At 41.6% G+C, this 12,701-nt stretch overlaps 2 protein-coding genes across 4 annotated transcripts in view; one reads left to right on the top strand and one right to left on the bottom strand.

Moving 5' to 3' along the window:
- Positions 1–5,414, top strand: part of TRIM66 (tripartite motif containing 66) — a 49,920-nt gene extending 44,506 nt beyond the window's left edge. For all 3 annotated transcript variants that reach the window (XM_019285428.3, XM_019285429.3, XM_039553311.1), the window contains 4 exons: positions 366–440; positions 1,575–1,727; positions 2,340–2,558; positions 2,872–5,414. In XM_019285428.3, coding sequence (XP_019140973.2) covers positions 366–440; positions 1,575–1,727; positions 2,340–2,558; positions 2,872–2,931 — 507 coding nt within the window. In that variant the 3' untranslated portion in view covers positions 2,932–5,414. The remainder of the gene's footprint in view (positions 1–365; positions 441–1,574; positions 1,728–2,339; positions 2,559–2,871) is intronic.
- Positions 5,415–9,454: 4,040 nt separating this feature from the next.
- LOC109144421 lies at positions 9,455–10,985 on the bottom strand. Its single transcript, XM_019285096.2, has 2 exons — positions 10,761–10,985; positions 9,455–9,844 (listed from the first exon to the last, which is right to left on the bottom strand). Exons 1-2 carry the CDS (start codon positions 10,983–10,985, stop codon positions 9,455–9,457), a joined length of 615 nt encoding a protein of 204 aa, XP_019140641.2.
- Between the last annotated feature and the right edge of the window lie 1,716 nt (positions 10,986–12,701).

The raw sequence follows: 12,701 nt of genomic DNA, 5'->3' as shown, positions 1-12,701 counted from the left end.
CTTACATCTGTTTGCATGAATGAATATGAGCAGTGGGAAACATTGCCCATTTACCTCTTTCCATACTGTTGCTGCTGTTCTCTTAGTTGAGAGCCAAGGAATAGATTTGGAGTGCAGAAAGTAAATAATGATAGTGATTAATTCCCAAGAATTTCCAGGAAAATACTTATTTTCTTTCATTTCTTGACTATCCTTATTTTCCAAGGTATAAGAATGCTATGAGGCAAAATGTCCCCCAGGTTAGAGTGAAGTGTTCAATTTTGCATCAGAAATGAACACTCCACCTGAGAATTCTCTTTTAACTAAGGGAAAAAGTAAATTCACTTGTTTTGAATTAAAATGTATTTTGATTCTGGCTTCCACAGAAGTGTGAAAAGCTGGTGCTTTCCCTGTTCTGCAGCAGTATGAGCCTCCCGTTCCATGAACCCGTCAGTCCCCTGGTAAGTACTGCACGTGCACGGATCAGAGGGAATCCAGAGAACGTCACAAGTTCCTCCTTTGTCTTCTTGAAAGATATTCATGAGGTTTTATTCTGAACAGTATTGCTTCCTAGGGATGGGTGGGTGTTTTCCTCTTGCAAGTGCCTTGAAGGTGTGAGGCCCAAGGCAGGTAAATGCTGACCAATTTTCAGGCCACATTTGGGGGCCAATTTAAGATGCTGGTAGAATGGTAAAGGTGTATGAGGGGTTCCAGTGATTAAAAAAGTTGACTTGCCACATACATGGAGATTGTTGTACTGTCATAAGAGAGGTCTGCTCTAGAAGCAACCCTGAACCCCTTCTTTTCTTGTGCTGTACACAAAGAGGGTGAATGTGACTGCGTGCAGGGGAAGATGTAGAGATTTCTGCTTCACCCATGTACTCAGCATTTGCAGTATTTAACTGTCTGCCTTAAGGGAGATGGAGACTCACACTATTGTAACAATAGAATACAATGTGCTACAAGTTGAAGGGGGGAAAAATAAAGGTTTTATGTGAAGGAGTAGTCCAAATAATGATATAAACCCCGTTCCACCTAATAAAGCTTGCAATGAACTTATGGAACAGATTACCTAACATGTAGGCTTGGACCCAGAAAGAGGTAAGGAATGGGATATCCTGGTGGCTGGTGCCCATTGAAAAAGACTTTTGTTGAACTTTTAAAAGAGTGTACAGTACCATATTTTGAGTCACTCTTGACAGACTACTTCCCACGTTATCAGCTGAAAGTATCGCAGCACATTCTTTTTGTACTTGCTAAGGGAAAATGTCAGCTAATTATCAGTGTTACATATATTATTGATCATGGCAAAATCGAGGTTATTGTTATCTGGGGATAAACTTTACAAAGTGCAAGCAGTAGAGTTGTCACTGAAGCATACTATTTTCAAGATCAATCTTGCAAGCAAATATGTTTTAATCAAACCAATAAGCATCCAGGAAGATGTGCAAGTACAGGAACTAAAAGATTAGAGCTCTCTGCCATGATGCAAGGACTCCTCTGCAATGACTTTTGTCCAAACTTGCATAGTCATCGCTGGAGTGGAAGTGTTTTAATTAAAAATGTCACATACCTGTGTTTTATTCTTATTGCAGGCTCGGCATTATTATCAGATCATCAAAAGGCCAATGGATTTGTCCACCATACGAAAGAAGCTGCAAAAAAAGGACAAGTCCCACTATTCTGCACCTGAGGAACTTGTGACTGACGTGCGTCTCATGTTTTGGAACTGTGCAAAGTTCAATTATGTATGTTTCTAATATGCATGGGTGGGGGGTACACAGCAGGGGGTGGCTCCTTCAATGGCTGTCACTCTGGAGCAAGTACTGGTTCTATGTTAATCACATATAGAATTGGGATAAACAGAAGTATTAATCAGTTTTGTTCTTTGGAAATGATGTTAGGGGTTTTTTTAATGACAGGAACGAAGTTTTATGAAGTTATATGTGTGTCTGAGAACTTGAGATACATATGGATCTAAAATTAAAGAGGGACATCTTCACAGACAACTCTGTGGAATGTTGTTGAGTTTGCTGGGAGAGGCCAGTCACAGCCAGCAAAATACCTAGGGAAAATCAAATGCATAGAAATTCCTAAGCAGTGATGACTGCTGTTCTTCCTAGTTCACCGCACATCTCTTTTTCTTAGAGGTGCACAAATGTGTTCCTTAGTAGCAGCATCTGGTTTTTACTTACACTGGAAATGCAGAGGGACTAATGGGCTGTAGAAAGTGTGCAGGGACTAATGGAGATGTAGCAGACAGAGCCAAGGTGAGATGTTGGGGTGGGGTAGTTATTTGGGTTTGATCCTTGATGATTTCTGCCTGTGGTAGCACTGAATAGTTATTCATTCCCTTACAGCCAGATTCCGAGGTTGCTGAGGCTGGACGATGCCTGGATGAGTTCTTTGAGAACAAACTGAAAGAGATTTATCCAGACAGGCATTTCCCTTCAATGCAACAAGATGACTCTGATTCTGAAGATGTGGAAAGCCAGAACAGCCAGGTGCCATGCCAGGATTTCCAGTGGCCGTCGTATGGGCAGGAGTGCGTTCAGCCCAAAAGGAAACGGCGCCATGCTGTAAGATTGCAAAAGCAAAAGCATTTGGTTGCTAAGTGGCCACCCTGCTAACTGTTTCCAGCTACTGATGGGAAGTTTTGGCAGGACTGTCTAGGAAAACTGTCAAGCTTCTATCACGGATGTGTGATCAGTTCTACAATTTTATGTCAAGGTCCCTTGAGTGGAATAAAGTGTCAGATGTGTATAAGTGTGCGAGCAGGAGCAAATGAAGCCTCTCAGGCTGCACAGTTATCTTCCTAGCAGAAAGCTCTGTCAAGGTTTGTAAAAAGACTAAGCCCTTTAGCTATTCATTGTTTGTTTCCTTTGTACACAGGAAAGCGAAAAAACTAAAAGAATGATGTTTCAGCCAGCTAACAGCCTTCCTCAGGTATGACCTCCTCAAGATATGAGATTTGAGGAATCCAGCAGCGTGACTGGCAGAGTTAAGGTGTGTGGGAGGAAAGCAAAGCACTTGGGCTGTTTATTTAAACTCTCCTATTCTGCTGACCATATGCCTTATTTCCAGATCTTGTGGATAGACAACAGATCCAAAATGTTTAAATCTGTCAATATTCCACCTGTTAAATCACGTATATGTCTTGCAGTGTTTACACTGAAGTACTAATGTTTTGGTCATAGGTAATGATAAATAATAATATCTCATACTGCAGTACTGTTTCATAATCTGTTGAATGTGACATCTCTATTTTATAGAGCACAGGTAACCATGTAATAATCTGGCAATCTCAATGTGAATGTTGGCCATGCTTTGTGACAAATACAATGTGTAGCCGTTAAGGCTGTAATCCTGTTGTCTTATTCAATGATTTTTCTGGGAGCTTGGCTGCTCAAAGCCTATGAGATACAGTATAATGTGATTATCTGATTAGCTGTTTCTTTTGAAGCACAGCATTTTCATTAAATCATGAAAGAACAAGTGCTAATAGTGCTAATACAAGGGCTCTGTGAGAGCTGTTTCTCAGTGCGTACTGGGTGCTCTGTTTGCAAGGCATGATTCTTCTGGAATCTAATTCATGCTTGGTAAAGCAGTGTGGGATTTTGTAGCTCTCAAAGGCAGCATTTTTATACAACCCAAGGCAGTTGTTTTTCTATGAAGCAGATATTGGAATTCACTAAATTAACTATGCAGTGAATTACATGGTTATAGAAGTGCCTATAAAATAACGTCATTTATTTCTGATTTTCTCTTTGCTTATTACCTGTAGTTGTGATTACCAGCAGTACTAGAAGATGATGATGCATATATATGTAGAAGGTCAAACAGAAAGAAAGACCGTCTAAGCCTTTTTTTTTCTTTTTTTCTTGCTGAATTTCACAATGTATGGGCAGAACACCACCACCAGCAGGTTTAGAGTTCCCTTGAACAAAGGTTGCATGTCACTGTAGAGTCTGAAGGGTGGGATGGGTAACAGGACATCACACCTGAGCAGAGTGATAGTTTGCAAGCTGCTTCCCACCCCTTCCAGCAGCAGGTGAGCCACATCTTTGCATGGCCAGGGCTTTCTTCATGTATGTGAGGGACATCTTCCTCCTTAGAGCTCTGCCCAGCAGAATAATCTGGGCTGGGGTCCAGCTCTAGGAGAGGAGGTTGTTGCAGACCTCAAACACAATTAAAGATCATTTTAGTTAGGTTCCTGTAAATAAAGATGATATTTTCAGCATAGTTTATATAGGCTATTTTGTCTGGTAACCATGTATGTTATTTTAGATAACACTTTAAAGTAAAGGTTTATATATGAAATAATAAGACATGAATGTTATATTCTGCTATCTGTGTGACTGTTTGCCCTTAACTTGGTAGTGAGCTCATCTTTTCTTTCCTTTGAAGAAATGAAAATCTGGATATTAGAAACTGACTGGCAAACTGTGAGATGAGGGGACAGAAAATGTACATTTTCTAAATGTGAATCCATATATGTTTTCTTTCTGTCAAATTCCTCAAAACAGTAAGAGTCTTGGCACAGGGCAACGAGTGCTGGTTTGTCACTGAATTAATCACCCTTATCTGTGCTACAGGTATCCCTTTTTCTCAGTTCCTCCACCAAAGACCTATCTTTTATGATGAATAGTGCAAAAATTATATGCTCTCTAGATTTCATCTAGGGGCAGTGGTAGAAATGTGAGAGATTATTGATGGCTTCCTCTTTTCCTGGAAGAGCAGAGTCAAAAAGAGCCTCTTTCTGTTTCTTAAAGGCTGTAAGGTTATTAACAGTACCATTAATTTTGGAGAACACCTGTTGAAATAAAATTTATCCAGGGTATATTATGCCTTTATTAAAAACAGAAGTTTTCCAATTTGTTGTCATAAATAAAACACCTTTTGGGGGGTGTGTGCTGGCAGGACTGAATGACCTGGGCACTCTTAAGGCTAACTTAGATTCTGATTAATACTCTAAGACTAGTAACTATTTTTAAAAAACCCTCATAAACCTCATGTCATGTTGGTAAGCAGAACAAAACCTGAAGTCCTATGTATGACTTCATATGCTTTCAAACGTGAATCTGTGGTCAGCAATTCGCAACAGAGTGCAGGTTATAAGAGCAATGTATTTTTCCTGCGTGTAATGGGTTACATGTAGAAAGGGAAAATCCTTTCTGTGTTTAGTTGGAAAAGAGATTAATTGCACTTTGATAATAGGTCTGTCAAAGAAGAAACGGCAGCTACAGATTTGGCTTTCATTCCCCCCTCCCAACAACTTCAAAGACCTGCTTGTTCCAGTATCATGACAGGAGAATGGCATCACAGTTAATACAAACAGGTGTCTAACCATACAGATTAACCAATGACTGCATGTTTATGTGTGTAATGTGCACTGCTGAACAATAAAACATGTGAAACGTCTTCTTGCACATTAATCTGAAATCTTTGCTCTCAGTACATCTGCTTTCAATTCACATATGGATCATATAATACCATTTTAACAATCATTAGCTAAGTTGCTCGTAACTTCTGATAGCAAAACCGAGCAGTTATGAAAGCAGCTATGCTAACACAGGAGACAGCTTGCTACTTGTGCTAATATTTTCAATACCAACTAGATATTTTGCCTTTTTGTTTTTCAGTTGCTCTAAGTTATTGGGAAACAAACATGACATGAACAAGTAGCAAAAAACATTTTTAGTTTAAATGTCTGTACGCATAAAGTGCCAAGGAACATGCAACTTATTAGTGAGAGGAAAACCATATTGTAATGCATTAATCTGGAGGAATCAGAAGAGATATTCTAAAATTGAAAATGCCAGAAATTGGAATAATTTACCAAAAAATAGAACAAAAATCCTCTATTGGCAAGAAGTCAAGCAGACACTGCAAATGTTTTAACATTATCATTATTGGTTCCTCTCTGTTTGGTTTATGGGAAAATAAAACTATCAGCATCAACTTTCTGACCTGGGGGCCTATTGGCTTGAGGGGTAAGGAATCCTCCTCTCAGGGTTAAAGCTGTGCTGTTCTTCAGACATAATTGGGAGATGATTTATAGATAGAGGTAACTTTTTATTGCATAAATGGGAAAATATAGAAAAACTCCTGGATATGCAATTCCTTCAAGTGTTAAATGTAGACAATGAACTGTATTATAGACAAAAAGCTAAATACCAGCTGAGCTTCTCTGATTTTATTTAGATATCAAATGAGATAATCTGTGGGAAATAAAGATAGGCAGTAGTCATAGGCTGAGGAGGATGCATATCTTTTGAAGCTGTATTTGTAGACCAGGAGCAAGAAGTAAAAAGTAGAGTGGTTGTTTTTTGAGAAATGTTCTTGTCCATTAGTAAACGTATGTGAAAGTACATTTTGGTGTGTAGTTATGTGTGTTTTCATGAGAGCATTTAGTAGACTGGTAGGATTTAGACTAAGGAGACTTCCATAGAAGTTTATATTAGGAAATGTAACAGCCGGAACACAGTATTTGGATGGGTTTGTTGGGAAAAGTGTTTGCTGTGGTGGGAATATTACTGTGGAGATGGGAATTTGCAATGTTCAAATTTGTTGTCAAATATCCAGATCCAGTTGCTCCCTTTTCATTCCAAGTGTCTGAAAAGAGGTTCTTGAAAGATAATTTTCAGATAACTTCTTCCCGTTTAGGGTGTAGTTTGTGACAGACTCCCTGTAAATTTTCAAATCAGAGCTAATGTTTGGATTGTACCTTTAAAATGGTGAGATTTGCACATTGCAGAATTAGCTGGTTGCCAAGTCTTGTGCTGACTACCTGCACCAGGATGAGCGTTTCTCCTGGCTGAGTGAACAAACACAGCACCCTAACAGGGCTTCAGATGTTGAACTATGCTCAAAGAAACTCACAGAGCTTAATCTGGTTTTGTACTGGGCCCAGCAAATGTCAGCGTTTAGAGATCATTAAAAAGCATCAGAATTGTGATATCTTCAGATGATGACAGTAAAACAGATAAACTGTGTTGTGCCAGGGTATTTTATGCTGTTATTCCTGGATTGTAGGGTAATTTATAAATTAGTGTTCATTCTGTAAGTAATCGCATTTTTGCTATTTGCTACAATTTTAATGTTTCTTGCAACAGCATTAAAGCAGACCTAGATTTAAGTCAAGGAAATAGTTTATGCACATGTCTATGCCACACTGTGTAGCCTGTGGTGCACAGTGAAACTCTTCTGAATTTACAGCCCACTGGGCCAAGCTAAGCAGTTCTCTCCTGTAGCAGGACAGCAAATGGAAAACACCCTTAATTTCTAATGCTGAAAATATTAATAGAATGGGATGAGCACCACAGAACCAGCAGACTGTGCAAGTGTTCTGTATATCACAGAAATTAAACCAAAACCTTATAGGATATTTTATTCTATGGTATAAATAAAGTGAAAATCAACTCAAAATTAATCTTTAAGTCCTACCCAAACTCTGTCCTGCATCTTACACATAATTGTGAATACCTCAGGTATCTGCAGTGCAGTATATTAACATTTACAGGTGGGCTTTGGCTTGTGAAAAATAACATTAAAGAATTCAGTGCTTTAAGCAAATACTGGACACCCCTCTGTTTCCTTTTTCCTGTGGCCTCTGAGGGCTTTAGAAACATTGGTTAACTGGCTCTCATCCGTGTTTGTGATGTACTTATAAATATTTCCCATTTATAACTGTGGAAAACAGCATGACAAGCTAATGGAATGAGCAAGCAGCAGAGATGGGAATTGAATACAGCCCTTGGAGTTGGTTGCAGGATTACCATGGCGCAGTGTTAAATGGAAGCATTGTGAGACATCTCAGGTTTGGGATACTGAAACCTTTCATTATGGAAGTGGGGATTTGGCTCTGACAGCATGATGCAAATGATGCTCGAGCTTAGCACCTCCTGGAGCAGTGTCAGCAATCACACAGAGCTTGTCTTACCTACAGGGCAGCTCTGTTCAGTGAGGGGGAATGGGGCAGTGCTCAGTCCTCTGCTGCAAACTCACCACTGCCTTACAGCTCGGGAGCAGCGGCAGTGGCCTGGGCAATGCAGGTGCTACAGCCATAACCTCTGGCTGAGTGGGGTTGTCTCAGGGATGTAACAAACAGCACGGATTTTCTCCAGAGCCTGAACCACATAAAGGCTCCCCAGAAGTAATATCCCACACCATTCAAGAAAGCAGAAAGTCTTAATCTTTATTTTTGATCTTTGAAATATCACAAAAATCTCTGCACTCTTAACTGCAGTGAGCCTGCCGGACAAGGAGTTCACAGCAATGGCCTTTTGAGGCGACAGTCTCACTGCGTGTTTGTAGCTCTTGCATCATGTTCAAAGCTCTTCCCAGCGTGCTGTGTTGCATCATACCAGCCTGTGCCATGGGGCCGGGAATCCCTGGGGGCAGGGAGAGACAGCCTTCGGTGGACAGGTGCTGGAGAGGTGGGAATACCCTGGAGACATTCAGCCCCTGAGCTGGGAAAAGTGTTGCTCCAGCACACCCTTCGTCTGCTATCTAGATGACTCATATTGTGAAAGAATATTTAATGGAATGAGAATATGCAATTTCCCTCCTTTCACTGGTCCTAATTAGGGCACACTGTAAATATATGAGTATATTTATAGCCACAGAACTCAACCTTTTACTCCACTCGTGAGACAATACCTGCAGAATTAGCCTGATTCTGTGTTTATTGGCTTTTACTGCTTCCAAATAATGCACAATTTACAAATAAATTTACATTGGTTGCCCCACCTCCTCCCAGATATCAGTACTGTAACGCCCTGCTCATTTTGAGTCAAGTTCTCTTGCATTATTAATTCAGCAGTTTGTAATTAAATGATTAGCTAATCAAATTGTTTCCTCCTGAGTATCTGTGCAAATGCATTGGAGACCGATTGATTTAACTGGGGTCACTCAAAGATAAATTGAGCCTTAACATTATGAAGTGTGAGAAACAAAGAGGAAGAGGCTTTCTGAGAAGAGTAGGAGGACTTGTGTCTTTTAGCCTTGTGGATGTTTTCTTGTAGTTCCAGGGGGGAGAAAAAAAAACCCGGTTCTGGAGCTAGAGAACCAAAAATTAAAGGGAGTTCTGTGTTACTATTTTACCTGATAAAACTTAGGGTCAGATTTTAAAATGCATGTGATAATATTAGCTGTTTTCTCCTTTGTTTTATACTGTCCCATCATATGGGAAGAAAATGAAAATTCTTTCAATGGAATTGAAGGTGAGTAAACACCAAGGGCGATACTGGGCGGGGGCACTGGCACAGCAGTGTTGTTGCTGGTTTTGTCAGAGAAGTTAAGTTCTGTGTATAACTTTCCTCACTGATTTGAGCCGAAGTGTTTCTGCAGCTCGTATGAAAAGATAAAATGCTTACACAGATGTAAAGGCGTGGGAGATAAAGAGAAGGTTTTTATTTCTCTCTCAGTTAGTTTTGCAACCAAACGGGTGTTCTTTCAGGTTCCTGGAAAGCATTTAGGTGCTGCTCACTGCCAGGGGTGGTGGTACAGCCTGAATGGGTCGGTAAACTTTAATGATGCAGCAAAGCTCAGCTTTTCCCGATATTTCCTGGACAACGACACAGCCTCTGGGAACGGGAGATTCACTGCCTTGGGGTAAAGCAGGTGGAGGGTCGGTGCTGGGTTGGCTGCAGGGCCTCAGAAGCGCTGGTTCCTCCAAAGCAAGGCAGCTGGCTCCCTCTGCTGCTTTCAGCACGATTTGAGTCGTTTTGAGCAAGAAGAATTTGCCTCCTCCGAGTCCTCTGGGTTCCAGTATCATTGCACCTTCTGGTTTTGATATGGTTTCCTTCCCTGGGAGGTAGCTACGAGGCTGCATGTTCCCCCTTAGCTTAAAATCTGTACAGACCTTTACAAAGATTAATATATGTATTTATAACCGAGAATCAAACTGCAATGTGGCAGCTGATTGTAAGCATTTTAGGTAACCTCCATAAAACCGTAATTACACCCATCTGTTTCCCTTAAGTACCCAGTAGAAAACAGTTAGCACTTACATATCTCTTGATAGCTCTCTCTCAATATGGTGTTATGGGGAAAGAGGGAAGTTAATTTTCCCCTTTATTTTCTTTCTAGAAAAAGGTAGTGCTTAAATTCAAATTTATGAGAAAAGCAAGCTGAAAGTATTTGTCAAAGGAGTTTAATTTGTAGATGGAGAGTGTCAAAACAACAGTTTTTCACAAGTCTCTCTAACCCTTATGCACCAACTATGGAAAAGACAGAACAGGCACGTTTCTAATAAAGCTGTGGCCATATAAATAGATATTAACAATAAACCCCCACATACTATTTCTTAAAAATATGAGCAATGTCATCAAAACTTTTGGCCGTAAAAAGTGCTTTGCAAATAGCTGTAAACATTGAGAAGATTCACAAACGAGCCTTCCCCTTATGGCCTGGCTGTTCTGTGATTATTTGACCAGATTCTCACCTGTGGTAAATGGGTGAGCACCTCAGTGGAGGAGGGGTGTGAGAGGCCAATTTCCACTGTGGTAGGGCTGATGCACTGACTCTGGAACTGATACATTTATATAGCAAAAAAAGAAAAAAGAACTGATTTGAGAAGGGAAAAAAAATGGACTACAAGAACCTGTCTGCTTGTGGGGTTTTTACCACTTGCTGATAACCATTTTGGAGACACTAGAGTTAGGATATTTGATACTGCACACTTTAAAATAGGGTTACCTACAAGAATTTGCCGACCTGGGTGCAACCGAGTTCCCTAAAGGTAAGCTCCTCATGCTTTTTGAAATGTCCTCACGTACCATAGCACCTCGAAGTCGCTGTGGAATCTCGATGCCATCTGAGCTCATTTGAAGGAACTTGAGACCTTCCACTGCTGAATGATCCTCGGACACTCCAGCTGGGAGTGGGATGAACATCGGGACCAGGCGGTGCTGTCGCTCCGTAGGGGATGATCTGACCCTGCAGCAGCAGCTCCCAGGGAGGTTCCCGTTAAACCTGCAATGCCCGAGGCAGGGTCTCCTCATCCCGAGTGTGTCCCGGGCAGGGTCGCCTCCTCCCGGCTGCCGCCTCCTCCACGGCCGGTCCCGCGGCGCCAGTAGATGGAGCTCCAGGATCCCGATTGCTGAAGGGACCGTGAAATCGGTGTCGAAGGGGCAGGCGACACCTTGGTATTTTCCGGGATAGCTGCCATTTGCCCTTTGCTATGCTAATGAACTTGCACTGACAAGTGAATACGAGCGCAGCACTTCCCAGGATTTGGGAAGTCAGGTTGGCTAAAAAAAAAAAATTCTTTTAGCATTTCATAGAATGATAGAACGATTTGGTTTGGGAGGGACCTTAAAGATCACCTAGTTTCCATCCCCCTACCAGGTGTAGGGACACCTTCCACTAGACCAGGTTGCTTAGGGCCCCATCCAGCCTGGCCTTGAACACTTGAAAGGATGGGGCATCCACAGCTTCTCTGAGCAATCTGTGCCAGAGCCTTGTCACCCTCACAGGTAAGAATTTCTTCTTGATACGCAATCTAAACCTACTGTCAGTTTAAAGCCCTTCCCTCGTTGTCCTGCCACCACCTGCCCATGTAACCAGTTCTTCTCTGTCTCTCTTGTAGCTCCCTTCAGGTGTGGGAAGGCTGCAATTATGTCACCCTGGAGCCTCCTCTTCTCCAGGCTGAACAATCCCAGCTCTCTCAGCCTTCCCTCATAGAGGAGGAGCTCCATCCCCCAGATAAACTTAGTGGCCTCCGGACTCACTCCAACAGCTCCATGTCCTTCTTGTGCAGGGGAACCAGAGCTGGATGCAGTGCTCCAGGTGGGATCTCACCAGAGCAGAGGGGCAGAACTCCCTCCCTCACCCTGCTGGCCACAGTGCTCTGGATGCAGCCTGGGATAGGGTTGGATTTCTGGGATTTCACACTGCTGGGTCATATCTGGTCTTTCATCCACCATTTACTGCTGTGTGTACCTGTCCAAACACTGCTTCCCAAATTTCACTCACTGTCAGTGACACTGCAGCTCTTATTGCCAAATTATCACTGTCAGGGCAATTAAAGGTACTGGCACTTAAGAAGCCTATTCTGCATATTGTATCCATGGAAGTAAAAGTTTCTGGGCATCCATATTTAGGCTCTTGCTAGAATCACACTACTGTATGATAAAAGACATCATTTTCCATCTCAGGGAACCTGTTTCCTGTGGTGTTGCAGGCGCAGGGTGGCTGGTGGCACTTTATCACCTGTGTATTTCATGCCAGACCTATCCAAAACAGAAATAACCTTCTTTAGGCCCAAAGGAGAGGGGTAGGTGTACTCACACATCACAGGATAAATATTTAGATAAATAGCAAGGATATCTAAAGCCTTATCTAAAGCTTTCCTGTTGGTACACACTTATGCTGGATCCTGTTCAAAGCGCAGCTAAGTAGCACAGAGCAGTCAGAGCTTTCTAAATTCCCCTTTCAGATAAAGAAGTTTAGATGTCACATGTCAAATGTAATGTGACCTCAGGGGTTTCAGCCTAGTCTTTAATAGGCATTTCTCACCCTTGAGAAAATGCCTGGCTTTTGAAACAATGCCTTCTTTCAAGAACTTTGGCTTAATATTGTGGCATGAAGGTCAAGATTGTCTTGTACTGACTGAGAGGAGCACAGCAGCTTTCACAGTGGTTCCTTTCTTCATATGTGGCTTTTACTTGTGCTTAACATTTCGAACTAGAAAATGAAGAGAATGAGAAAGTAGCATT

This window comes from Corvus cornix, chromosome 5 (assembly GCF_000738735.6).
Source record: "Corvus cornix cornix isolate S_Up_H32 chromosome 5, ASM73873v5, whole genome shotgun sequence".
Classification (NCBI taxonomy): Eukaryota; Metazoa; Chordata; class Aves; order Passeriformes; family Corvidae; genus Corvus; species Corvus cornix.
The sequence above is the reverse complement of the archived record's forward strand: the minus strand, read 5'-3'. Positions and strand labels throughout refer to the sequence as shown.